Here is a 27,601-nt window from a genome sequence, read left to right as displayed (position 1 = left end):
TTAAAACATATTTTACTGTATGCTCTTTGGCAAAGTTTTGTTTATGTTTACACCGCTCTAAGATTGTCTGGTATCTTAATCCACGCTCCGATTCACTATTATTTTTTTCTCTCAATAGTTCTGGTAAACGGAGCATGGGTTCAGTTCGGATAGCAAGGATTTAAGATCCTACATAGACGTTAAACTAGCGTCTTGTGTCTCCAGGTCCAGCAGGGCTGGTGTGCGCTGAGACGTTGAGACAGGAAGGCTTCACCGATCGCATTGTCATGTGCACCATGGACAAATACCCACCCTATGACAGGCCTAAACTGAGTAAGGTTTGTACAGAGATCCAGAACACACCACATAGACTACACAAGGACTATCCCCATAAAGACTTAGTGTCCATGAGGATTCTTCTGGATACAAACATTGTTGAAATTGCTGATCGAAGGTCAACCAGTTATGCCCTACTGTGTTTCATAGTAGATTATATATTCTTCCCAGAGATGTCCAAAATACTTGCCATTTTGTTATTGCTAGTATTAACCCATCCTGAACCCATCTTTAGCCTGTAATCTTGGGATAATATTGGTCCTGGCCAATGTTGACATTTGGCCATGATATCTATGGGAAAACGGTTTGCTGACATTGCGATTTAAATTGGGATAATGCTGAAAACGAAACCAACAAGTGAATGTTGCATTAGCATCATAAAAGTGCTATTTCTTCAATGAACTTCATCTATAACATTTCAACTTAACAAACGTCACCCCATAAAATCCAGTCTGTGGTGTACTGTAACTAACTGTCTCCCCCTCAGTCCTTAGAGAGCACAGCAGAGCAGCTCCAGCTGCGCTCCATAGACTTCCTCCAAGCCCATGACATCGAGCTGCTCACGGAGAAGGAGGTGAGACCGGAAACACTGATTATATAGGCTACATTTGAATCCATGTTAAGTAGGGAGTTTTGAAATGGAGTGGCTACCTGAACATCTTCCAATAAGAAGATTTGAGTTTTCTGTTGCAAAACTTTTAGTTCGGTGTGCCCTAATGAACACATCCCCTTGGTGACACCCATGTTCTCTTTCTAACTGTGATGTTTGGATGTCATAGGCTGTGGCAGTGGACGTCAAGACGAAGGCTGTGACTTTTCAAGACGGCTCTAGGATGGAATACAGGAAACTTTTCATTGCCACAGGAAGCAAGTGAGGAGTGACCGGAAATAGTCTTTGGTTGAATGCAATAAAATGCAATTCAATTCTGTTGTAATTGATATGACCAGTTTTGACATAACTCATTGTTCTATTGACACTGATATACCACTGTTCTTTGTCTTTTGTAAGACCCAAGCCAATGAACTATAAAGGGCAGGACGTTAGGAATGTGTTTCACCTCAGGACCCCTGAAGATGCTAATAACGTAGCCAGGTTGGCCAACAACAAGAATGCTGTGATTGTGGGAACATCATTTGTTGGTGAGAGAGTTGACAGACATGCAGTAGATGTAAATTCACATATGTCGATTTTTTTATAAAGGGTTCACGAAGGCTACGTTAAGCCTTAAAAGTTGTAGCTTGTGGAATCTTTGTATTTATAGTAGTACTGTAATTTGTAGCACTTCTATGTGGGAATGAGTAATCATCCGTGTTCTGCGTTAGGTATGGAGGTGGCTGCTGCTCTCACTGACAAGGCCCACTCTGTCTCCATCATTGGGATAGAAGCAGTCCCTTTCCGGAAAGCTCTGGGGGAGAAAGTAGGGAAAGCCATAATGAAGGTAGGGACCCGCCCCTGGGAAATCGGCCCTACTACCTCTAGAGCACCTTCATCATCTACACATAGAAACATGTACTCTAAATGTGAATCATGTTCGTTGGGCTCAATGCACCAGGCACCAAAAGGGAATATGTCTAGTACAGTATATTCTTATCGGTGCTCATGCACTTATTTAGACAATCAGGTATATATTGTCCATTTTTAATCCTGTTTTTTTCAAGGGAGGGTATACTGGGTGTATACCCTGGTGCACGGCCATGTGTGGGTAGGGCGTCCGTACACCCTGGTGATGTAACACTGCATGTTTCCCTGCTGATAAGACACAGCAGAGGGAGACTGTGGAAACAGCCATGCCTTGTACCATAATACATAGTGTCAATAATCCGTTATGAAGAGGGTATTTATAGGAAGAGTTGCCGCCTCATCGCCAGTTAAGCTCAACTCTTTGAGAAGCAGCTTTGATCTTATGAACCTTAACCCAGTGCTCTCTCTCTCTCTGTCTGTCTGTCGGTCTGTCTTTTCAGCTGTTTGAGACGAACAGGGTGAAGTTCTACATGTTGAATGAAGTGTCGGAGATGGTTGGCCATCATGGACAGGTATTCCGAAAGTGAGAGAAACAGCATGACATTATGCACAGTTGGCTCTCTCCTTCCTTCTCACTGCTGGCCAGCCAAGACCATTTTCAGGCTTCGCCTAGGTTCTCTACCATGGATTTCTCTATGGTGGAAACTCCCTCTTTGCGAATGACACACAAATCTATGAGAGGAAGTGTGCAAGTATACACTTGGGGAGAAGAGGAGAATGGGTATCCAGCCATTAAACGCTAATGAATGGGTGTGATTGACCCAAGTAGAGTGCCAACAAACAAAGGATAAGCAGCCCAGATAACTACCAGTTACAACCTTCATTTGAAGTGTGACTCAGTAAAAGAAGCGTGTGCCAATACTGGTTTTGCAAAAAAAAAGAAACTTTGTACTCAAGAAGGAAAGTAGCAGAACTGCAGGTAATCTAGTGGTAATATTACGTGTGTGTTGCCTCACTGTTTTTGTCAATGTTTTTTTGTTTTATGTTCCACAGTTGAAAGAGGTGGTTCTGAAGAGTGGGAAAGTACTAAGGGCGGACGTGTGTATTATTGGCACAGGTGAGGCGGCTAGCTCAGAGACACAAACGCTCGTTCCGCAATAGCCTCAACTTTAGCACACTCGCTCATTTCAGGGGTCGTGCAGGAGTGTAATGTAGAGTTCAACAAACTCAACCACTAATGTTACTCTGATTCCTGGTGGTGAATGAATGGTGGTCGATGTCTCTTCAACCTGCAGGGTCAGGCCCAGCCACTGGATTCCTGAAACAGAGCGGAGTTCACATGGATTCCAAGGGTTTCGTCCCTGTCAACAAGGTAGAAGCGACAATGATGACGCACAACAATTCTAATAACGCAAACATACTTTGAATGTACTCATTTCATTTAAACAATTAATTTCAGTGCCACTATTGCAATGATGTACAAGTGTTGCTGGATCATTTGTAGAGCTAGAGCTGTGAGTTTTTCGTCAGTTGCCTAATTTGTCAGGTGGCTTGTCTAGTACGAGATCCTCCTGATTTCCACATTGGCTCCTGTATTCCTCTGGATAACCCTCTAACCCTCAGACAATGCAGACTAACATTGATGGTGTCTATGCCGGAGGAGACATTGTGACGTTTCCTTTTCCGGGGCGGAGCAATAAGAAAGTGAACATCCCACACTGGCAAATGGCCCATGTGCACGGTAAGTGTTCATTGTTGTGTTAATAAAGTGTTAAAGGAAACAATGATTTCTGTATTTTGAAAGTTACATATCTTGAAAACTTGATTGCTGACAAGCAAAACGTTATGAGACTATGTCAACAATGGACAAAATGAAACAAATACCAAAAGATCATTTTGGGGTAGAATTTTCACATTTCCCCCTAAAGCAGGGGAGGGCAATTCCAGTCACCGAGGGCCTGATTGGTACCACAGTTTTGCCCCAGCTAACACACCTGACTCCAATAATCACCTAATCATGATCTTCAGTTTAGAATGCAATTTGATTAATCAGCTGTGTTTGCTAGGGATGGAGAAAAAGTGTGACACCAATCAGGCCCTGGATGACTGGAGTTGCCCACCCCTGCCCTAAAGGGTCAAACACTCAGCTGCGTATCTGGGGCTTGATTTGCTGGGGATGGTTTTTATGGGACCTTTTTCTATTTGTTTGTGATTGACAGGGAGAGTGGCAGCGCTGGGCATGATGGGAAGACCCACTGAGATCAAAACGGTGCCCTATTTCTGGTCGGCCATGTTTGGGAAAAGCCTACGCTACGCAGGTGAACAGTCTCATTCCACAAGTAATATCATTTAATACAGGTAGAGTCATTTTTATAGAGTCAGATTTTATCCAAAGCACATGGCAGAACTGTCAAATGTGACAGTTGCACATCTACTTAGTATATGTGGCCTGTGCATGTTTCAAAACCTCAACCATGGTGTTGCCAGCACCATGCTCAGTCTAACCCACTGAACCATTGGAACCTTTTTAATTCTTCACATAGTTATACAGGTGTTGTTCATGTACTGTATTCATTGTTTGGGAAGCGTTAAATTGGGACTGAATAGGTGGGGGGAAAAGTAATCTGCAAATAGTGAGTTGGTAAGACTACTACCAATGCTTTCCTCCAAATGCCTCTGTTGAGATTGTAGCGCCAGTACTGCCACCTAGCTGTGAGGTCAGACAACTGAGGCTTTTCAGTTATTTTAGGATTTAGAAGTAGGTCATCGTGATAGGTGTGGTGGTGGTGTGGCACTCTGTTTACAGACCTAAAGTGTGTCTATTCTATCACCAAGGTTACGGGGAGGGCTTTGACGATGTCGTCATCCAAGGTGACGTGGACGAACTAAAGTTTGTGGCCTTTTACACCAGGTATGTGTCCAAACACCATCATGGCTATCTACTGAGATGCTTTCAGCCATCAGTCCTGGTTGTTTTGTAAAGTAAATCCTCTGGGGTTTTTTTTGTCATCATGTTTAGTTCTTATATAATCCAGTAGAGTTCATCCTTACCACAGAATTAACTCCATTTAAACCTAGTTGTTTGTCTAAAAGTTGTTCGGGGGGTATCTCTCCCACCTATAGGAGTGAGGAGGTGGTTGCCGTTGCCAGCATGAACTATGACCCCATTGTGTCCCGTGTGGCAGAGGTCTTAGGGTCCGGAAAGACGATTAGAAAGCGAGATGTGGAGTAAGTGCATGTCTATGCTCCTCTACAAATGTTACCAAATGATGTGTGATAACAGTGAAAGACATTTTCCTGTGTTAATAAGCAGAGGAGGGTTAACATACATGTGCCAGTGGGTGTCTGTCCGTTTTAAGATGTGTACTGCAATGCTTTACTGTAAACACTTACTTTCTCTAATGTTGATCTTTCATTTTTTTAATTGTGCACTCATACAAAATGAAGGCTGTTAACCCGACAACGCAAGTACGAAATCTAAGAGGCATGCCTTTCTCAATCTCTCCCTAACAATCCCCTCGTGAAACACTGTCAGAATACACAAAAATCAGCCTTGGCATGCTTATTCTATACATGCAGTTCAGTTCCAGCCTTACACTCTTGATTTCTGTTGTTCAGAGCCTAGACTACATTATCCACCTCATTCTTGTTTAAACTGCATAATATGCACTCTGAGTGTTTTTTGTTGTTTTGTTTCCTCCACATTGCAGGACAGGGGACATGTCTTGGTTGATAGACAAAGGGTCGCAGTGAGCGAACCTCCACGTCTCAGGCTCTCCGTGCGTCTGGGGTCTGTTGGACACTAGAATATGGACACATTTGGTGCTGGTGAGATGCCGTGCAGCCATACTGTGGACATACAGCAGCAGACCCCTGTCTGGGACTGTTGGAGTCACTCCCCTGGAATCGAGACTGAGATGGTTCTACAGAGAACGTCTACGGTGATGGATTACATACTGTATTCTTACCAATAACATGAGCCATACACGGTTTTAACATGCTCCAATGCCGTAATGGCAGAGCTGTGTGCTCATGGCTATGTTCTGCGATTTCACAGTAAAGCAATCCTGGATGCAGTCTCTGTGCTTCTGCATGATGCATCTACCTGTACACTTTGTTTATAAAGGGCCGGAGAGGGGTGTTGAATTTTTTTGTATATGCAACTTTGTATATAGTTATAATCCTCAATACACTGTAACAAAACCGGGCTGTACAATTTTAAACTGGAGTTTTCTAAGGTTGAGATCAAACTACTTTAGTTGAGTATGCTCATGTGGGCTAAAACAGACCATGTAGAGTATTTGGTAGTTGAAATAATAGGATTTCTTATCGATTGTTCAGCCCCAATTTATAGAAGCAAAGACATTGTTACCTATCGAAGTCACACAAAAACAACGCTTAGGTTTGTCAGCTTTGCATTTAGACCTTCAACTGCAATGTTTGCCTCAACCATGCAAATATCATAAGATAAACTACACATAATCCGTAGTTGCAGCAAATGAATGTCGCTTTCCCCACATGAAGCGTACATGCACGCGCACATGAAATCTTCACAATATGATTACAAATCATTCTTTTAAGGAATACAATGCATCCCTTCTTATTGGTGGTGACCTTTGTTGCCTTGCTCATACAGATGCAGGATCTTAATTTGATACATTTTTAGTTAGGGCAAATCAAGTCAAACGTTTAAGTGGAAATGTAAAACTTTTAGACGCCTTTTTAAAAATGGAATACACTAGCTACAGGTTTGCATTTCCTGCATCCGGGTGATCAAATTAAGATACTACATCTGTAGATTGCACAAACGAGAAATTTAAATGTACTTTAATCTATGTTAATGCTTGCGCAATAGAAAAGGTATGTCTGTGCTTTCTAACAAAACTTAAGTGACTGTTGTTCTTTTAGATATGGTCATGTAACATTTGCTGAAGGCTAAGAATGCTCTTTGTTACTAACTCAGGGAACTGAAGTTCGAGGCCTTGTCACATTGGGGTTGGTCCTGTTGCAAAAAAATATTAACTTGTTGCTTTTATTTTCTTACCATATATTGGTTCTCTGTATTTGAAGAGGTCTTGTTTTCAGAACTTGCTTATCATTTCCTTAGACGTGTAGAGGAGGAAGTATTCCCATCTCCATTTTGGCATGTTGAAGATTCCAAAGTACTTGAGCCCTGAGGTGAAAAACAAGACCACATTTTAAAAGACATTCTTCATACAGAGAAGCTTAAATGGTAGTTTTTTTTTTTTTAATAACGGAAACTTTGAAATAAAAGTCTTCAACAATGTTTCCTGTTCTGCTATCAGTATGTATTGGAATTAAAGCTATATTATCTTTTATAAAAGACAACGACACAAAGCCCTTTACAAGAATGACAAAAGAGGATCTTTTTACACAGCAAATTAGATACCTAGTGTTGATTTTTCAATGTAACATTTCTAGTATTGATTCAGGTGTTTCATTCACTCTGTGTGGTGTTAAAACAAAACCACGACCATCATATTTCCCAGAATGCTCGATTGCAGGTACAGTATTTTGGGGGGAATTGTCTGTTTCAATATCAATTTTTTGCATGTACATTTGATTCATTAATTTTATGCTACTTAAATATAAATAACATACGTTTTTCTAAACGAATCCAATCGGTTCCTTGGACTTTTACACCCGTTACTGAAATGGTTGTTCTTGTTAACATGGTTTGGGTAGTCTTTTGGGCTACCTTAGTCTAATCAACTCAGCAGTAATTCTAAATGCAGGTTGTGGGTAATACAAATTCTAAATGTTGGCTTTTCCCACTCGGGCTGGATTCCAGTAGGAATTACACATCACTTTTCAAGCCAGCATAATGTGACTTGCAGGGCTGATGTGCCCTGTAAACTTGTGATGTTATGGTTGATACCAAAGCTCCAAGGCATGCGTAAAATTGCTAACGCCTTGATCACACCGACAGTGTCATTGCACTAAAAGGTACGCGGCATCATCTGGATATATTTGTAACAGAAGTTAAACGTTTACCTTCTGCTACCATTTCTGTCTAGCAGTCTATGCATACAATTTGACTCATACTTCGATAAATCAAACGTATGCACCACACAGAACGCACAGCAACTGCCTCTGCAAAGCAATGCTGCAAGCCAAATGCAATGTTCCATTGGAAATGAATGTACTTCTGGTGTACCAAAATGCAAAACGCTGTCGGTGTGATCAAGGCATTACTTCAAGAAGTGTGCATCACTTTATCAGAAGTACGTCATCAATGACGTCCGAAGCCTCATTTGATCACGTGCTTCTTCAAACAGTGTTTTGCACTGATTGGTTCAGGCGCTTTCAATCACCGACCGCTACTGAACACCGTACTTACAAATATAGTTAGGATTTTGTACAATAAGGCACCTCGGGAGTTTGTGGTATAATGGCCATATACCACACCCCCTCGTGCCTTATTGCTTAATTAAGCATCCCAAATAATGCAATCGATTACATTTTTGAAAAATAGTAAACTTCAAGGCAAAAAGAGAAGCATGATGCGAACCTGATTATAGGCTACTAAAGACAATTTACCACTGCACCACGGAGTTTATTTAAAACAGTGGAGAATTTTCTTTTAAATCACACTGCCATATTGTTGACCAGCAGAGGTCACTAATGTGCATTGTGGACAGATACATTTGAGGCTCAGTTTCCCATCACTGCTGTAAAACTATGAGTTTTAGGTCACTGTTTAAGGGCAAAACTACACCTTCAAAATAAGGCCTTATGAAATGCTTGTTGTATTGTGCTAAATTTGCTTAGGATCTCACTTGAAGGCTACAATCCTGAAAATTGATGAATACAACAAGCATGTCTCTGTCAAATACAGTTATGGGTAGTAACTACACTTCACCCAAAAGGCAAGGCACACTGGGAAATATGAAAATAAGGCTTTACACAAAGCTGTGTGTGAACCTATATAGACACTGGACCAGTTTTAAATGCAACTTTCTAGTTCTCAGAAACTGATCCCTGGTTTGTGATCGTGGTAGAAAATATACAGAACAATACACAGGATGAATCAGAAAACATTTAATTAACTTATATTACATTGTTGTTACAGAGTATAGCTTAAAAATGTATGAGGCCTCCTACTTTGAGGCACTGCAACACGTAAACTAGGCTTCGGCTTATCAGATGGTTGAAGAAAGACATTCTAGAAGTTATACAAGCAAAAAGTATATGCTTTAAGGAAAAGGCAAAAAACAGGATACATTTACATAATTTAACAAGTATATTATATTGAAAAATAAATAACATCTGAAACACCAGTACACAAGAACCCCAATACATGTAGAAACAGCACCATTTCACAAGAACTTCAGTTGTGATTATTTCCTAATGCCACATCGAAGACATACCCAAACTTTGTGTTTACAGTTTGAAACATTATTGCAAACAGCACACAGTGGAGGTATTCTGCATTGTACAAGTATACATGACCCCAAAACAGGCACCTTATGAGGTCAATAAATATATTCTATATACTGTGTTCATTGAAGGCATTATAGGGTAAGTTATTTTACCTTTCACTTATCCAAAGACTAGCAGTAAGACAAACGGCATACTAATCCATATAATTAAGTATTAAAACCATGTACTACCAAACAACATGAGACATTCAGGAGGTGAAATACACATCAGTGCTTAGTCAGGGCTTCACTTCACAAGCAGGATTATAAACTGGGTGGGTCGAGCCCTGAATGCTGATTGGCTGACAGCCGTGGTATATCAGTGCGTATACCACGGGTATGACAAAACATTTATTTGTGCTGCTCTAATTACATTCGTAACCAGTTTATAATAGCAATAAGGCATCTGGGGGGGGGGGGGGGGGGGTTGTGATATATGGCTAATATACCACGGCTAAGGGCTGTGTCCAGGCACTCCGTGATGCGTCGTGCATAAGAACAGCCCTTAGCCCTGGTATATTGGCGATATGCCACACCTCAGGCCTTATTGCTTAAAAATACTTCTCACACCTTTCACTACTATACTGTGCTGTGTGAACCATTCTACATTCTGTATTGGGAATCTTTCTCATGAAAGGAAATAGGAGGCAGGAGAAAGCACTGACCGAACTGACCGTTCTATTTCATTTGCTAACCATGTGGAAGCAGTCTGGTAAAAAAGTCTGGCCTTTTAAAATAGAGTTGGTGTGTCTCCATATATTGCTATAAAATGGCATTCCCTGCCACACACACACACAGTGTTCTCACGTCATCATCATCTCTACCTTTGCATTCCCATAGAAAAAAATAAAATAATCGCTGTCGACACACTCGTTAGTGTTAATCAGCATTATAGAGATTTTTGATTTCTTGTCCAGAATACTGATACTGTAGGTTGTAATACAACATATTCATTACAAAATGTTAAAGGATCCCCCAAGCACGTTCAAACATTAGAATCTAAGATGTTTCAAAAAGACATCAAGAAACACCTTGCTAGCAAATAGTTTGCTTTTTAGCTTAGAGAGTCATTTAAAAAAGGTAGCCTATAAACAAGTAAACAGTCCCATACATGCTTTCAGATGTAAATACATACAAATCCTGAAAAAGTCACGAGAAATTTCAGATTGAGATATTTCTTAAATCACAGTTTTCCAAATAAAAAAAGGCACTTTATATTTCTCTCACAGTATATACTGTATCTCACAGATTGAGTTATACACTGAACAAAAATATGAACGCAAAATGCGACAATTTCAAAGATTTTACTCAGTTACAGTTTGTATAAGGAAATCAGTCAATAGAAATAAATAAATGAGGCCCTAATCTACAGATTTCACATGACTGGGCAGGGACGCAGCCATGGGTGGGCCTGGCACACACTTGGGAACCAGGCCCAGCCAATCAGAATGAGTTTCATTACAGAAAGTAATACTTCCCCCAGTGGCATGTAAATGTTTATAAATGTACCAGAAAGCTTCCCAAATTGTGCAATCCTAGGCATGTGAGCCCTTTACCAGTGTGATTATGAAAACACTTACGGAGACGTCCTACAAAACAATTGATCAACGAGAAAGTCCGGCATGTAGATTTCTGATGGATCCGCCCCTTATCAGAAGTCATATTCAGCAGCACACTGCGCGAGATACTCCTCGTACAGTTTTCCCTGTTGAAATAAGTTGAGAATGGAATACAGATGATATGTACCCAGTAGCGCATTTCATGCCTCAGAAATATATCTAAAATCGACACAACTTATTCGACCGAATTGCCGAATGAGAATTATTGCAATGAAATCGCACCTTCTTGGCTTTGACGACATCCTGGACGTAATCGCTGTACTCTGTGAGGCTTCTCTTCTCCTTCTTCGTCAGAGTCCTATTCCCTTGGCTGAGGACACAATCACATGACAACGGCTGTCAATCAAAGTGGGAAACGTTTTCCATGAGGGGGAAAAACAATGGAGTAAGCAATGGAGTAGTGTGTGTTTTTTTGTGCGTGAGAAAAAGAGAGAAACAGTGATTCTGCTTACCGGGCAAAATACTTGGCAAGACAAAAGAAAAAGTAGCAGAGTACACCAAATATGATCACAAACAATATCTGGAAATCCTCTGGTATCCAGGTCCACAGAAAGACAACTACACCCTGTTAAGACGAGCATAACAACAGCAGTATTTAGAACAGTATTTTGAGGCAAACGGGATATTATTCTTATTCTGAGTCTTGGTTGGTCATGCTCATGACAAGTTTTTAAATGCATTAGAGCTGCGTCGTAATGCATCTACAGAAGTGCCTAGGGAGGAGGGGCTAGGGAGGGTTTGAAATTCAGGGTATGAATGTTAGAGTCAGGGGTTAGGAGTCAGAGGTTACCTACCATGGAGAGCCCAAGGGCTTTGCCCAGCCCATCTCCCAGCAGCTCCTGCAGCTCCTCTGGGGTGAGGGTGTTGACGACAAAGCTGAGGATGAAAAGGCATGGCAGTAGGATGCCCAGTGCCCCACACAGGAAGGAGTGCAGACGGACACTGCTGTTGAAACTCACATCCGCCCTGCAGGAACACAGACAGACAGAAGCCCAGGGGTTAATGGAGCTTTGTTGCATGTAAAGGCAATAATAGAGGAATAGCCTGGTCCCCTATTTTGGGGGTTCAGTGCCTTGCTCAAGGGCACAAGGGTAGAATGACACCAGCAGCTCTCCAGTGGCCAGTTCAAGCCCCACTTTTCGTCACCCGGCCTGGGACTTGAACAAGCAACCTTTCGGTTACTGGTCCACCTCTCAAACCACTAAGATACCTACGGTTTCCTTCTCTTACCTGTCCTGGGACAATTTGCTGTCGATTGTGGAGGAGATGAGGTCACAGTCCTTCTCCAGCTGGTCCAGTGTCTTCTGCACGGCCTGGTTGATGGTCTTCTCTATCGTCTGACACACTCCGTCGATCTGGTTCACACACCGGCTCGGCTGGACAACAGTACAGAGGAATAAGCAGCCAACCTCTCGGTCACACAACATCCTCCTCCATAAAGTACACAATGCATTTTGATCACTTCTGATGTTGATTTACTGTATGTGTTTTGGAGTTTTGAGAAGGAAAGACTGGAAAGTTTGGCGTCCCTCTCTCAGCAGTAATTCATTGGTGCAGGACGAATGCAAATAACAACCGACCATCCATCGCACAGCCTGGCGACCATTGATCAACGGATGAGGGAGCGATTACTCAGGTCTGAGGCTGCTAAAGGTGGCTGATCAGGCCTGGTGGTTTATAACCCCTAGTCCCACTGAGACGGAATATAACTCTCCCAGCTGTCATAACACAAGTGATTCATCCTGTTCTCAGCGATCCACAGCCATCAGATCTCCTGATCAGGAGGATTTACCTTCCACAGCAAGAGTGCCTTAAATCCAGACCTAACCAAACTATGTTCAACAGCTGAAGATCGATTACAGGAAGTAGGCTACACTTGACGGAAACGCTCTGAAACAACTCCGTTGCCTCCCTCCAGAGGACAGTGTCATGGGTTTAATATTTTACTAAAACATTTTTTTAAATTCTCATCCATCCACATGGTTTCAAAATATAATTATTTTGCACATAAAAGCCTCATATATATCCTACTTGCCCTATTAATTATCAGTTCAGTAGAAATGTATAAAAAATACCTGGTAAAGTAGTAGCTGAAAAGGAAATCTTCAGCTTTACCACTACTTGAATGACTTTGTCAAATTAACTGTGAGGCAAGCTAAACGGGGCAGAGGGCGGTAGGGCCTAAATAACCTGTGAAAAAACACCAAGACATTTTGTTCTCATTGTACATACACATTGAAATATCAGGAAATGCTTTGAGAATACTTTTCAACCTACATTTGTGACTTTGTGCAGAGTTTTATATTGAACGGGGTCTCTGGGATAGACTTGTCTAGCCTTAGTCCATGATGTCTTACCTTCTGGGGGTTAGGGATGTATATGGTGGGCATCTCAAAGCCACACTTGTTCAGCCCCGGTCGGCGACACAGTTCCTGAACTATCTGCATCATGACACGCTGTTCATGGGAAAACAACAAAAGAAAACAAAAGTATTCTAGAGAGATTCCATGTATGCAATATTCTAAGCTTGGGGAAGTAGCATGTGCTATAACACATATTATAAGCTGGTTGGTTCGAGCCCTGAATGCTGCTTGGCTGACAGCCGTGGTGCATTCAGGAAGTATTCAGACCCCTTGACTTTTTAGACATTTTGGTACGTTACAGCCTTACTCTAAAATTGATTAAATCGTTTATTCCCCCTCATCAATCTACACACAATACCCCATAATGACAAGGCAAAAACTGAAATATCAGACTTACTTTACTCAGCACTTTGTTGAAGTACCTTTGGCAGCGATTACAGCCTCGAGTCTTCTGAGTATGACGCTACAAGCTTGGCACACCAGTATTTGTGGAGTTTGTTCCATTCTTCTCTGCAGATCTTGTCAAGCTCTGTCAGGTTGGATGGGGAGCGTTGCTGCACAGCTATTTTCAGGTCTCTCCAGAAAATGTTCGATCCGGTTCAAGTCCGAGCACAGGCGGGGCCACTCAAGGACATTCAGAGACTTGTCCCGAAGCCACTCCTGCGTTGTCTTGGCTGTGTGCTTAGGGTCGTTGTCCTGTTGGAAGGTGAACCTTCACCCCAGTCTGAGGTCCTGAGTGCTCTGGAGCAGGTTTTCATTAAGGATCTCTCTGTACTTTGCTCCGTTAATCTTTCACTCGATCCTGACTAGTCTCCCAGTCCCTGCCGCTGAAAAACATCTCCACAGCATGAAGCTGTCACCACCATGCTTCACCGTAGGGATGGTGACAGGTTTCCTCCAGACGTGACACTTGGCATTCAGGCCAAAGAGTTCAATCTTGGTTTCATCAGACCGGAAAATCTTGTCTTTCAGGTGCCTTTTAGCAAATTCCAAACGGGCTGTCATGTGCCTTTTATTGAGGAGTGGCTTCTGTCTTGCCATTCTACCATGAAGGCCTGATTGGTGGAGTGTTGCAGATATGGTTGTCCTTCTGGAAGGTTCTCAAAAGAGGAACTCTGGAGCTTTGTCAGAGTGACCATCATGCTCTTGGTCACCTCCCAGACTAAGGCCCTTCTCCCCCAATTGCTCAGTTTGGCCAGGTAGCCAGCTCTATGAAGAGTTTTGGTAGTTCAAAACTGTGTTCTTGGGGACCTTCAATGCTGCAGAAATGTTTTGGTACTCTTCCCCAGATCTGTGCCTCGACACAATCTTGTCTCGGAGCTCTACGTTCCTTGGACATCATGGCTTGGTTTTTGCTCTGACATGCACTGTCAACTGTTGGACCTTATGTAGTCAGGTTTGTGCCTTTCCAAATCATGTCCAATCAATTTAATTTACCATAGGTGGACTCCAATCAAGTTGTAAAAATATCTCAAGGATGATCAATGGAAACAGGATGCACCTGAGCTCAATTTCGAGTCTCATAGCAAAGGGTCTGAATACTTATGTACCTTTTTTATTTTTAATAAATGTGCAAACATTTCTAAAATCCTCATTATGGGGTATTGTGTGTTGATTGAGTATTTTTATTTATTTCATCCATTTTTAGAATAAGGCTGTAACGTAACAAAATGTGGAAAGGGGGGGAGGGGTCTGAATACTTTTTGAATGCACTGTATCAGATCGTATGCCACGGGTATGACAAAACATGTATTTTTACTGCTTTAATTACGTTAATAACCAGTTTATAATAGCAATAAGGCACCTCAGGGATTTGTGAATATGGCCAATATATCACGGCTAAGGACTGTGGTATACGCAGAGTGCCTGGACACAGCCCTTAGCCGTTGTATATTGGCCATATACCACACCTGCTCGGGCCTTATTGCTTAATTATGATGTGATAAAAATACTAGATGCAATTAAAATTGCCAAGTTAAATAAAAGTGTTATACCACACAGCAACTGCCATAATGTGCTTCAAAATCGAATCCATTCTGAACCAACTAGCATAAACCAACACACATTTTTCTCCACAGACATCGATCCAGTCACTGCATGGACAGCAGAGGGATTTAGATGGATGTTAACTGGACAGTAAATCGTCAAAGAGTAACTGACCTGTCTGTCCGTCTCCCTCCCGGCTTCATCTGCCTTGCTGAGGTAGAAGCGCAGCTTGTCCGCAACCTTATCGCTCAGCTTCTCTACAATGTTGAGCGTGCGCTTGCACAGCGCCTGGCCCATAGGGTCGAAGAACACAAAGACCAGGTCCGCCTGCTCCCCTGGAAAGAGGCACCCCCACGTAGAATGCGTTTATAAAAAGACACAATCAAATCCCCCCCCCCAAAAAATATTTGTCACATGCGCCGAATACAACTGGTGTGTAGACTTTACTGTGAAATGCTTGCTTACGAGCCCTTCCCAACATTGCAGAGTTTAAAAATAGCGACACAAGAGGAATAAAATACACAAAAATGTAGCTATATACAGAGAGTAGCAGTACCAGAGCAATGTGCAGGGGTAGGAGGTATTTGAGGTAGATATGTACATGAAGGCAGGGTAAAGTGACTGGGCATCAGAGTGATTACAAAAGATCCTCTTTGCGCTATCCCATCCTCCCCCACACACCAACATACCAGAATGATTACACAAGGTGATGCAGTCCTGCCTATGTGACGGGATCAGGGTGTGTGCGTGGGTGAGAATGTGTGCGTTAACTGTATATCAAGCCACACCAGCGAAGGAAATGAGTCATACCAAACGAGGTGATCGCGCGGTTGACATCAAAGGGATAGACCATGTCTCCATCCACCAAGCCCGGTGTGTCCACGAACGTCACCAGACTAAACTTCTTCTGCTTGGAGGTGGAGATCTCAGCCGACAGATAGTCCGTAACACCTACAACACATGCCAACAAAGTCAGCCGGACCCAATTTGCCCCCTATCCCTCCCCCTTGGCCCGAACCCTTTAACTTGATCAGATCTGTAAGGTCTGGATAGGTGTAAGCAGTGTAGTGGTGGAGCTTCCACCATATTGCTTCTACCTTCCATATCTGCAAACATTGAACGGGCCAAGAGAAAGAGGTAAGGAGTGAATTGGGACTGTCCGTGTGCATACAGTGCCTTCAGAAAGTATTCATACCGTATTCATACCCTTTGACATATTCCACATTTTGTTGTGTTACATTCAAAATTGATTAAATATATTTTTTCCCTCAGCCATCTACACAGAATACCCCATAATGACAAACTGAAAACATGTTTTTTTTTTATGTTTGCAAATTAAATACATAAATATCTAATTTACATAAGTATTCACTGTGTCAGTACTTTGGGGAAGCATCTTTGGCAGCGATTACAGCTGTGAGTCTTTCTGGGTAAGTCTCTAAGAGCTTTCCACACCTGGATTGTGCAACATTTGTCCATTATTCTTTTAAAAATTCCTCAAGCTCTGTCAAAATGGTGGTTAATCATTGCTAGACAACCATTTTCAGGTCATGCCATAGATTTTCCAAGTAGATTTAAGTCAAAAATGTAACTCGGCCACTCAGGAACATTCACTGTCATCTTGGAAAGCAACTCCAGTGTAGATTTGGCCTTATGTTTAAGGTTATTGTCCTGCTGAGAGGTGAATTCATCTCCCAGTGTCTGGTGGAAAGCAGACTGAACCAGGTTTTCCTCTAGGATTTTGCCTGTGCTTAGCTTCTTTCCGTTTCTTTTTAATAATGGGTTGTATTGGATTTGTCCCAAACATAACACTTTGTATTTTCGACAAAAAGTGAATTGCTTTGCAGTATTACTTTAGTGTCTTGTTGCAAACAGGATGCATGTTCTGGAATCTTTTTTAAAATTCTGTACAGGCTTCTTTCTTTTCACTCTGTCAATTAGGTTAATATTGTGGCGTAACTACAATGCTGTTGATCTATCCTCAGTTTTCTATCACAGCCATTAAACTCTGTAACAGTTTTAATGTCACCATTGGTATGGTGAAAAGCCCTGAGCGGTTTCCTTCCTCTCCGGCAACTGAGTTAGTAAGGACACCTGTATCTTTGTAGTGACTGGGTGTATTGAGACACCAATTTGAATTAATAACTTCACCATGCTCAAATGGATATTCAATGTCTGCTTTTCATTTTTTACCCATCTACCAATGGGTGCCCTTCTTTGCGAGGCATTGGAAAACCTCCCTGGTCTTTGCGGTTGAATCTGTGTTTGAAATTCACTGCTCGACTAAGGGACCTTAAAGATAATTGGGGTACAGAGATGAGGTAGTCATTCAAAAATCATGTTAAACACTATTATTGCATGCAGAGTGAGTCCATGCAACTTATGTGACTTGTTCAGCACATTTTTACTCCTAACTTATTTAGACTTGCCAATAACAAAGGGGTTGAATACTTATTGGCTCAAGACATTTCAGCTTTTCATTTGTAATTAATTTGTTTAAAAAAATGTAAAACGTGACTCCACTTTGACATTATGTGGTACTGTGTGTAGACCAGTGACATTTGTGTAGACCAGTGACAAAAAAATCTAAATTGAATCCATTTTAAATTCAGGCTGTAACACAATAAAATATGGAAAAAGTCAAAGGGTATGAATACTTTTTGAAGGCACTGTAAAGGAGGCTGGACTAAAGTGTGGCCCTTCTGGAGAACTTGTGGGTGATGAATAAGAAGTGGAGTCCCGTTGAAGCTTGTCAGCACCTAAATCTGTTTTATTTGTTGCCCATAAAGCTGCAGTGCTGTCAATACTTGGAAAGCTGAGGACGATGCCCGCAGCGCTAGTCTGCAAGCACGCAAGGACTGTCTATTCTACATTTTTTTTAACGATTTTCCATACTCCTGCAGTAACAATTAGGATGAACCATTTGTAAACAATTTCTATAACCTTTTGATTGGATCCAGAGCAAGTAGTACAGTGCAGTAGGCTACTTCACTAAAAACCCTCTACACAGACCAAAACAAAACACGGCCTCAGATCAACCCTCAATTTGACTCGTAAAGTCTGAATTATGCCTTTACCATCCCCATCTGTAGAGAGGTCTGTAGTCATAGTTACCCACAACAGCTCTTCAACTGGCAGCTTTACAGAGGGGAGTGAGACATAAAGCTAGCCAGTGAAGAACGACTGTGAAGCAACGCACAGTGGGGGTTACATGACACGCACACAAACACACCATGCACTGTAGCTATGACCGACCCTCCCCCCAACCCCTTCCCTCTCAGAATCAGAACAGGATGACTGTTGAGAAAGATACCCACCTTCCTCCCCCACTTGGGATGACACTGGGGCTTTATCATTGCGAGAGGCAGGTGTTACCAGCCAGTACAAATCACAGCCTTGTGCTGCTCTTGCTGTTGGTGCACATTAGCATTCACAACATTCTCCTATATCAACGCGGCTGCTCGCTCCCCTAATGCGTCAATCTCCCTAGCGGCTCGAGACGAGATGAGACGTCTCCATAGATTTCCACCCACACGGCCCTGTCTCCAATCACAACACAACCAAGACTCAAGGACAAGGTCCCTTTCACGGCACAACAGAGGGGCATGTCAAACACAGTTAATGAGGTCCAGCACCCATTACTGCACTCCAGTTGGGTCCGGTTCTGAGACATTACGGGTGCAGCGCAGACTCCTGTCTCCGTCCCTATAGGGGTTGACAGACAGAAGACAACTTGTGCTTTTACCATTGTCATTATGCAAGAAGAACATCTAAAAATAGCCAAATCAAATAGATTAGATACAGACATGCTGACCCAGTATGGGATAGATTCCTTCATTGCAAGAGCCCCCCCCCCCCCCCAATAAGCTTCTTAAAATGTGAAAAGGTAAAGAGAGCGATATTTTATTCCGGCCCTGCTAGCGCTGGGTTCGCCACCTCAGACATAGGGATAGATTCCCGGCATATCCGGTGCACCAGGATAAGGTCAAAGGCTGCAAAAAAATGCTGCATCACCCAAGACTGCAAGACAACGTGACCCTGCGGGGCAGCGCAGGGCAGGGGGGTGTTTATATCAAGTGTCTCGAAGTAGAAGTGACGATTTAGGATCAGTTTAGGCTTTCAGGTCACAATTAATAAGATCGTAGGGACAGGGGGCGCTGATCTAGTTTTGATACATATGGCTCCAGAGTCGCCTGTGTTAAACCCAATCCAGGCAAACTCAAGTACTGTAGTATAGTATACCCAACCAGAGTTGGACCAAACTGACAGCTGTCAAAACGGATGACTTGACATGCCATTTGGATGCTGTACATCAAATTTGAGATCTGAACATGTAACCTCTTGACAAGACTTTGATTAAAGACTGCTGTTCCAACACTGTGGAAATGACACTAAACATATTACTTGATTAAACACCTGTTCCTCAAGAGTACAAACTCTTGTTCTGATAAGAGTATCAAGCAAATAGAGACATTAGTCTGGAAAGACAGTGTAAACCAGCCAACAAACAGCAATAATCTCACGGAGGACAGATTTTGATGAGTCATCCTCCACCGCTTAATAACATCTCAACATGTCTTTGGAGAACGGCGTTGGTGTCGGTGGTGATGTGGACATAAATAGCTAGCTGTATCTAGGACAGATCCATGATGATTCTCCAGCGGGCGGCCTGTGGCTCCTCAGTCAGTGGCAGTGGCTGCTGCTGGTGCCTTGGCTAATCCCTCTCTAACGGCCGTGACATTTCTCAGCCGCTCCTCCTCCTGTCCTTCTGACTCCACCGCACTGCCGTAGACGGGGCGTGTGACTCACAGCTCCATACAGTGCAGTGTGCACTCTGCACCCGGTGAACCCCCCCTCTCTCTGTACACGTCTCCCTGTCAATGTGGAGACACACTGAAGCCGCACTGCACAGGCCCTCCCCTGGCCTTAGACACCTTGGACACACCCACCAAGACTGTATTCATGTTACCAGCTACCTTGTAGCCATCATATTGGAGCTCCAACCTACTGCAGCTGCTCTACAGGCACCTTTCCTAAGATGACAGCACGACTTTGTCTGATGGTCCTATGTAATCCCAGTCTCACCTCCACCTCCCCGAGATATAAATGACAGTGAGAAGCAACCGCACAGAGTCTGCAGCACAGATGAAGTGTTAAACCACCCTGAGGTCCCAAATGGCACCCTATATAGTGCACTACTTCTGACCAGGGCCCCATAGGGCTCTGGTCAAAAGTCGTTCGCTATATAGGGAACGGGGCTTTCGTCAAAAGTAGTGTGCAGTATTATAGACATCTGAGACGCAGTCAGACTATGATGACTCAGAATTGAGCGTTAGTCATCAAGACAAACCACCTATAAGCTCTAGCTCCTATCAGACAGACATACCTTGTGGAGGGAACCAAGCAGCAGTAGGTTACACTGGTCATGTTTGAACCAAGACTTCAATAAGAAATCAATGCATTCCAAGTAGATTTGATGCAATGTTCTGATACCGTGGACAAAGTCACTTGGGTCAGATTTACAACTTTTAAAAGGTCCAATGCAGCCATTTCTATCTCAATATCAAATCATTTCTGGGTAACAATTACTGTGATTGTTTTCAATTAAAAGTGTAAAAAATGATAAAACATTGCTTCTTAGGAAAATGCAATTTCTCAAGCAAGAATCGTGCTAGGACTATCTGGGAGTGGTCTGAGAGAGGGGCCTAATTGGAGGATCCGAATGGGAGGGACGTGTAACCTGAAAACTGTCTGTTGTTTGTTATTGGTCTATTAAAAACATAGACGGCCTGAGAGTGAAAATGAATATGAAATTTCAGGCGGTCTTTTCAAACAGCTCTTACACTAAAAGTTAATTATTATCATTTTCACTATTTCATAGTATTATTCCAACCTCAGTGTGGAAATATATATAAAACACAGGAAAATCATGTTTTTGATTGCATTGCTCTTTTAAGCCTTTACACCAGCGTAAAGTTTGCATTAATTAAAGGGAAAACACTTTACCGTGAAATGGTCTGTGTTTTAGTCCTCCCTGAACAGAATAGATGAAAACTTAACAGGTGCAAAATCTGCTCCAGAGTAAACACTTTTAGGTGGTTCTGAGGTGCACCAACATGTGCCTACCATAAGAATAATGGACAGAAGCACACAAATGTGTCATTAAGTTACAGGTGTGCAGACTTTCCTGCCGCTGTGAAAATGACAATGGGTTCAAAATAGGAAGACAGCATAAAAAACTGTGAAATAGGCAGAACATAAAGCTGTGGAAGTTAGACGACAATCAATTTTACTCTGTAGTTACTCACGCAAGAGAAAAACATAAATTGTGCCACAAACGAACTCGTACGCCAGGTACACTGGAAAGTATTTCCGACGACAGGGGAAACCCTACCTTTAAACTCCAGGAGTGGTCGGAAATGGGGGTAGAGATGGAGCGTGGCATTTCCCTGTGGAAGATAAAAAGATAGTGAGAGAGGTGGTAGGAACAGACAGAAAATGTCTAGCTACGTGTGGACTTGTTGGGAGCCCAGCTGGTCAGAAAGATGTCTTCCTCCTGGAGTAGCCAGGCGAGGCGTTATTCTTGGTCTCAATGCCAGGGGCTTTGCTGCAGCTCGCGCATGGCATTAAGCCCTTTCTGTATATAAAGCAGATAATCCTTCCAGTCCTTCACTATAATTACATTATTCATCTTCATCTCCTTCACCAAGGTAGGGGAGGGAGAGAGAAAGAAAGAGAGAAGCTTGTTGCCTAGCCTGATGATACTGCAAATATGCCAATCTCTCTCTCTGCTCTCTCTCTCTCTCTGCGTGCAGCCCAGCCCCTCTGGGGATGGAGCAGCATGCAGAGTGAGCCATCACCACTGTACGTACCATTACGTTTACACAGGCATCGCTTAAGCAAGCAAGAAAAGTGTCATCTCATCACATTGTACAACTATACGGAGTTAAAATAATGTCAAAACTAGATTGAATGCGTGCAGCATTATCTGCGTGTTACGTGGTACCGGCACGCTTGGTTTTTTAAACTAACCTAACTCATACGAGCGCAATTTCACTGCAGTGACATTATTCAAGTCATAAAATGAAAGTTAGTCCGATTTTTCCAGACCTCAAAAGTAGAGTAATATGTCAAGATGCAACCACGTCCCGATGTAATATACGGAATATATCATATGTACTTTAGCAGAAGCTTTTATCCAAAGCAACTTACATTCATATGTGAATACAGTGCCCTCCATAATTATTGGGATAGTGAAGCATCTTTTCGTTTAGCTCGGTACTCCAGCACTTTGGATTTGAAATGATACAGAGTGCAGACTATCTCCTTTAACTTGAGGGTATTTTCATCCATATCGGGGGAACGGCTTAGAAATTACAACACTATTTATACATTTTAGGGGCCCAAAAGTATTGGGACAAATTCACTTATATGTGTATTAAAGTAGTCAAAAGTTTAGTATTTGGTCCAATATTCCTAGCACAACATTAAGCTTGTTAACCTAGACACTCGTTGGATGAATTTCCTGTTTGTTTTGGTTGTGTTTTAGATTATTTTGTGCCCAATAGAAATGAATTGGTAAAAATACACCTTATGGAACAGCGAGGACTGTGAAGAGACACACACAAAGTACAGACACATGCATACGCACGCAGGCGCTAGCACTCGCACCTACATTGTAGTATGGTGGTATTATACATTTTGTATTGTAGATATGTAGTAGTGTAATAATGCTATATGATGTACTGTATTATTTTCTATGTAATGTAAGTGCCTTAATGTGTTTGGACCCCAGGAAGAGTAGCTGCTGCCTTGGCAACAGCTAATGGGGATCCCTAATTAATACAAATACAAAAGTCAATAAATACAAATGGTAAATAATGTAGTGTAATTTTCAAGTCACTTTTATTGTAAATAAGAAAATAATATAATATGTTAGTCCTGAATTAATTGTGAATAATGACAATGAGAAAGTTAAGACACAAATATCATACCCCCAAACATGCTAACCTCCCCTGTTATTGTTATGGTGAGTGGTTAGCATTTCTTAACTTTGACTTGTCATTATTCACGATTCATTCAGGACTATCCGTAATCATGGGAGCATCCACATTAATGTAGAAGTGTTAAGAAACATAATTCTATTCTTATTTACAATAAAAGGGAATCCAAAACACAATACATGATTTACCATTCATTTCTATTGGGCACAAAATAGTCTAAAACACAACCAAAACAAACAGCCAATGCATCCAACAAGCGTGTAGAGTTACAAGCTCGGTGTAATCATTACATGCTAGGAATTTGGGACCAAATACTAAACTTTTGACTACTTTAATATATACAGTATAGGTTAATTTGTACTAATACTTTGGGTCCCCTATAACAGGGGGACTATGTCCATAAAGTGATGTAATTACTAAACGGTTCACCCGGTATGGATGAAAATACTCTCAAATTAAAGCTGACAGTCTTCAACCTCATAGTCATTATATCATTTATACTTGAAAGTGCTGCAGTACAGAGTCAAAACAACAAGTGTGCCACTGTCTCAATAATTACGGAGGGCACTGTACACCAATGTGTAGATCCAGCTATATGCCTAACTCCCAAATGAGTGGAAATGATTTGAAAGTGTACATCTAATATAACAGCACCTACGCTGTAAAGATTTCCTGAATATGTACCAGTGGTGACCAACAACAGGCTCCAGTGATCATAGTTATGGCTGTAATGAATGAGATTCATGGCGCCAGCAACAGTAAACCATTGGTATGCAATTATTAGCATACCACAAGGCTTATTATTATGCTATTCAATCGCCACTGGCTGAATACGAAGCAAGTTTTTCATAACAGGGTTAAAAGAGTTGAGAGACATTAACAGCAGCGGTGGCGTGGTGCTACAAACTTACCGTCATCGATTCTCTTTTCCGACCACTTGTTATAAATGTAAATCCCTGCGTTTCTATGGCAACGCCTGTTCTCTGTATATGTTCTTCCACATACCTGAAATGGCAGCATGTGAAATTGAAATTGGGTCAACAATTGTGTGAAATGCACTGCACATTGACAAATTCCATCACTGGGGGGGAAAAAAAAAAATAATAATCACAGAATCAAACTTGATAGTTATTATTAATTTCAAATGTATGTGTGACTATGAGATTCATGGTATCCTTTAGGATACAGTGATAATGAAAATGTGACACAAAGCAAATGCAAAACAAAAACAGAATCTTTACATGTCATATTCATTAAACAGACTCATACATCTACATTCTTAGGTATTTCACATCCTCACTAAATTGCTAGATTGCTTTCTTTCCATTAGGAAAGGTCTCGGATAAATAAATCACTGGATTGTTAGACCACAACGTCTAGGCTAATACTGTATCTTGTAGCACCTCCAATCCATGTTCCTGTGCGGACATTCGTCAGCCTCATTTTAACAAACATATTTGCCTCTCCCTTTTTCTTTCTCTTGCTCTCTTTCCTTCCTTCCTACACTCGACTCGGCTCTTGATTGTGGCCTAGCCTTTGCTGATCCTTAGCAGTTATACTAGGGAGCTATATTACCAATTAATAAATGAGCTTTTTCCAGCAGAGTGGTTCCCCATTATCATCACAATGATCTTCTTCCGTGGAGGAAGGAGCCGGAGACCCAGTCGGCTTGCTATCTTCACCAGCCCTGAACACACACAAACATACACAGATCAGGCGGCTTTCCTTTCTTTTGGACACTACCATTTCAGTATGGGTCAGGCAAGCCGTGATATCAAATCTAATCAAATTTTATTTGCCACATGCTTCGCAGACAACAGGTGTAGACTAACAGTGAAATGCTTACTTATGGGTCCTTTTCCAACAACGTTTTCTAAGACCCGTTTTCCATCTTTATCCAGATATCACAACATTTACTTATGCCACATTTTTAAGGGAAAAAAATGGTTGAAAAATTTCCCAAAAATGAACATATGATGTTATCTAGTTCAGGGAATAGGCCATGAACAGAGTAGGTCCTAGGCCCTGAGAGCATGATCTGGCCAACAAACTGCAGTGGTGTAAAGTATTTAATTAAAAATACTTTAAAGTACTACTTACATAGTTTTTTTTAGGGTATCTGTACTTTAGTATTTATATTTTTGCCAACTTTTACTTCACTATATTCCTAAAGAAAATAATGTACTTTTTACTCAATACATTTTCCCTGACACCCAAAAGTACTCGTTACATTTTGACCGGAAAATGGTCCAATTAACATACGCAATGGTCATCCCTACTGCATCTAATCTGTCGGATTCAATAAACACAAACGCTTCATTTGTAAATTATGTCTTCGTGTTGGATTGTGCCCCTGGCTATTTGCCAATAAATAAATAAAAATAAAATGATGCCGTCTGGTTTGCTTAATATAAGGAATTTGAAATGGTTAATACTTTTACTTTTGATACTTAAGTACATTTTAGCAATTCCATTTACGTTTGACACTTAAGTATATTTAAAAACAAATACTTTTAGACTTTTTACTCAAGCGGTATTGTACAGGGTGACTTTCACTTGAGTCATTTTCTATTAAGGTATCTTTACTTTTACTCAAGTATGATAATTGAGTACGTTTTCCACCACTGACAAACTGTAGGCTATATTTCTTATTTAAAATATGACAAATATGACATATGACGAATATTGTACATTTCCTTTAATGCCAAATACACACCCAAACACTTGGTTAAAGACCTGGTTAAAACAACAACACAAAGAAGTTTACCACTGTAAAATACCCTGTTTGTTTGGGGTGAGTGACATATTACTGGATAGTGACAGACAACGTTTGATGATCAGAGTAGAATATTCGAGCACGTGTAACACAAGCATGAACTTTTAAATGAATTGCTACTTTGTTGCACAGCAGGCAAGACGAATATGCACGGCTGTTATATTGATCTGATCATGTAGGCTATGTGTGTAGAAATAGCTTGCTATTTACCGTTTTCGCTGTCGATATATAAATTGTGGCATTCTCTCAAGATTCGTTCACTGGGTGTGGTGATCGCGGAATCCAGAGGGTTTGCCACAGAACGGGGCTTTCTACCGCCCGACATGACAGTTGTAGAACTACCTTCCACCATCTTTAAAATGACAGGGGGAACGTTTACGGTGATGCACAGTGTCTATGATTTGCTCACAGATAGAACAATTTGCGTTTTAGATGAGGTTACGGCTAGATTGAATACAGTTGTCAAATTGACGTCTAAAGTAGATTTGTTTTGTGCGCAGTTTAGCATTTTAGTTAACTCAACATTTTTCCGAACCTTAATTGAATTATCCTAACCTGCTACGTTAATTATCCTAACCTGCTGCCTAAATTCTAAACCGACTACGTAAAAAAATATATTCTGTGCCATTCTGACATAAACCGTATCCCATCTAGTCACAGCCCTTAGAAGGCTTGACAGCGCCGCCCTGAGACTAAAATGTAGAAGTACAGCTCAAAAGAACAAGGAGGCCTATGTCAGGAGCACTGTTTACAGTAGTATTCACTTAGTAGACTATACATCATATAATATAACTAAATAGAAGGGTCTCTTTTGTCTACAAATTGGGTAAATTTTTTGGCATTTTGACATTCCAAGTCCAATATGTTTGTGTAAACTTGTAAGGTTAGGCTACTATATACTGTAGGTCTAGTGAAAGGTCTGTAGTCCCTAGGCCTAGCTAGGCTCTATAGGCTATAGTCAATAAACTGAAGAAAGAGTTTTCACTTTTTTCCCATTGTGAAAATTAATGTAGAAATGGAAATCATTGAAATTATAGCAAAGGCATGTAGCCTATCCGGAAACAGTGGAATGACCATCCTGCTGACCAAGAAGGGGCTTATGAGCTTTTCTGGTCACTTGACTTCTCAAACAATGAGGTCTTTATAATCAAAAAGGAAAATTGCCACACTGATGACCATAAAATAGGTCAAATCCAATAATTCAATATACCTCTTCTTAGTTTTTGTGCATGGTTTTCAAATAAGACCTGGGCTATACCTTTTAAATTGCACCTTTCATAGGCCTAGCACAGAGTAGCCTAAAGGAATGCTGTCAAGAGTTCATTAAACACCTTCATACTAGTGATAATAACACAGCCTAGGCTACAATGGAATCATCACACCTACAACTAGTATGGGTGTGACCAGACCATAAATAGCCTAGGTTTAATCCAGAAGTAGGCTGCAGTTGCTTTACTTGGAAGAAATAGTGCCTTTTTATTTGTTGGGCTCAATGAACGAAATTCAAAATGGATAGCAATGAAGTGTCTGCAGAATTAAAGAAAGAGGTAGGCCTTTTAATCATGAGAAAGGTAAAAATAGCCTACTGCTTGATGAAGATATCCGCACAAAATGTATTATCTGTAACCGGTGTGT

The 27,601-nt window shown here is 41.4% G+C and overlaps 2 protein-coding genes across 4 annotated transcripts in view; one reads left to right on the top strand and one right to left on the bottom strand.

The window, feature by feature from the left end:
• Positions 1-7,064, top strand: part of LOC129826002 (apoptosis-inducing factor 3) — a 32,220-nt gene extending 25,156 nt beyond the window's left edge. For 2 of the 3 annotated variants that reach the window (XM_055886239.1, XM_055886237.1), the window contains 14 exons: positions 205-317; positions 803-889; positions 1,095-1,186; positions 1,325-1,455; positions 1,639-1,754; positions 2,278-2,349; positions 2,831-2,894; positions 3,073-3,149; positions 3,401-3,518; positions 3,997-4,095; positions 4,613-4,688; positions 4,901-5,005; positions 5,225-5,245; positions 5,488-7,064. In XM_055886239.1, the coding sequence (XP_055742214.1) occupies positions 205-317; positions 803-889; positions 1,095-1,186; positions 1,325-1,455; positions 1,639-1,754; positions 2,278-2,349; positions 2,831-2,894; positions 3,073-3,149; positions 3,401-3,518; positions 3,997-4,095; positions 4,613-4,688; positions 4,901-5,005; positions 5,225-5,245; positions 5,488-5,530 (1,214 nt within the window). In that variant the 3' untranslated portion in view covers positions 5,531-7,064. The remainder of the gene's footprint in view (positions 1-204; positions 318-802; positions 890-1,094; positions 1,187-1,324; positions 1,456-1,638; positions 1,755-2,277; positions 2,350-2,830; positions 2,895-3,072; positions 3,150-3,400; positions 3,519-3,996; positions 4,096-4,612; positions 4,689-4,900; positions 5,006-5,224; positions 5,246-5,487) is intronic. The other variant, XM_055886238.1, reaches the window with a different exon arrangement.
• A 1,762-nt stretch (positions 7,065-8,826) lies between these two features.
• si:dkey-98f17.5 (uncharacterized protein LOC569123 homolog) lies at positions 8,827-26,333 on the bottom strand. The gene is made up of 12 exons (XM_055886233.1): positions 26,177-26,333; positions 24,766-24,877; positions 24,102-24,195; positions 21,582-21,636; positions 15,998-16,138; positions 15,362-15,522; positions 13,196-13,294; positions 12,069-12,214; positions 11,633-11,804; positions 11,291-11,403; positions 11,061-11,148; positions 8,827-10,924 (listed from the first exon to the last, which is right to left on the bottom strand). The coding sequence occupies exons 1-12, from the start codon at positions 26,316-26,318 to the stop codon at positions 10,871-10,873; spliced, it is 1,377 nt and encodes a 458-aa protein (XP_055742208.1). The 5' UTR covers positions 26,319-26,333; the 3' UTR covers positions 8,827-10,870.
• Positions 26,334-27,601: the final 1,268 nt, after the last annotated feature.

The sequence above is a fragment of the Salvelinus fontinalis genome, chromosome 28 (genome assembly GCF_029448725.1).
Source record: "Salvelinus fontinalis isolate EN_2023a chromosome 28, ASM2944872v1, whole genome shotgun sequence".
NCBI classification, from domain to species: Eukaryota; Metazoa; Chordata; class Actinopteri; order Salmoniformes; family Salmonidae; genus Salvelinus; species Salvelinus fontinalis.
Note: the sequence above shows the minus strand (reverse complement) of the source record. Positions and strands in the feature narration are given on the sequence as shown.

What these genes read in the sequence shown, in the direction of transcription:
- si:dkey-98f17.5 (XM_055886233.1), bottom strand. Translation starts at nt 26,318, where the DNA reads ATGGTGGAAGGTAGTTCTACAACTGTCATGTCGGGCGGTAGAAAGCCC. An exon ending in ACCACTCCTGGAGTTTAAAG is followed by an intron (nt 16,139 to 21,581) that starts GTAGGGTTTCCC and finishes CATGTGTTGTAG; the next exon opens with GTGTTACGGACTATCTGTCG. An exon ending in CCGCGCGATCACCTCGTTTG is followed by an intron (nt 15,523 to 15,997) that starts GTATGACTCATT and finishes GCCTCTTTCCAG; the next exon opens with GGGAGCAGGCGGACCTGGTC.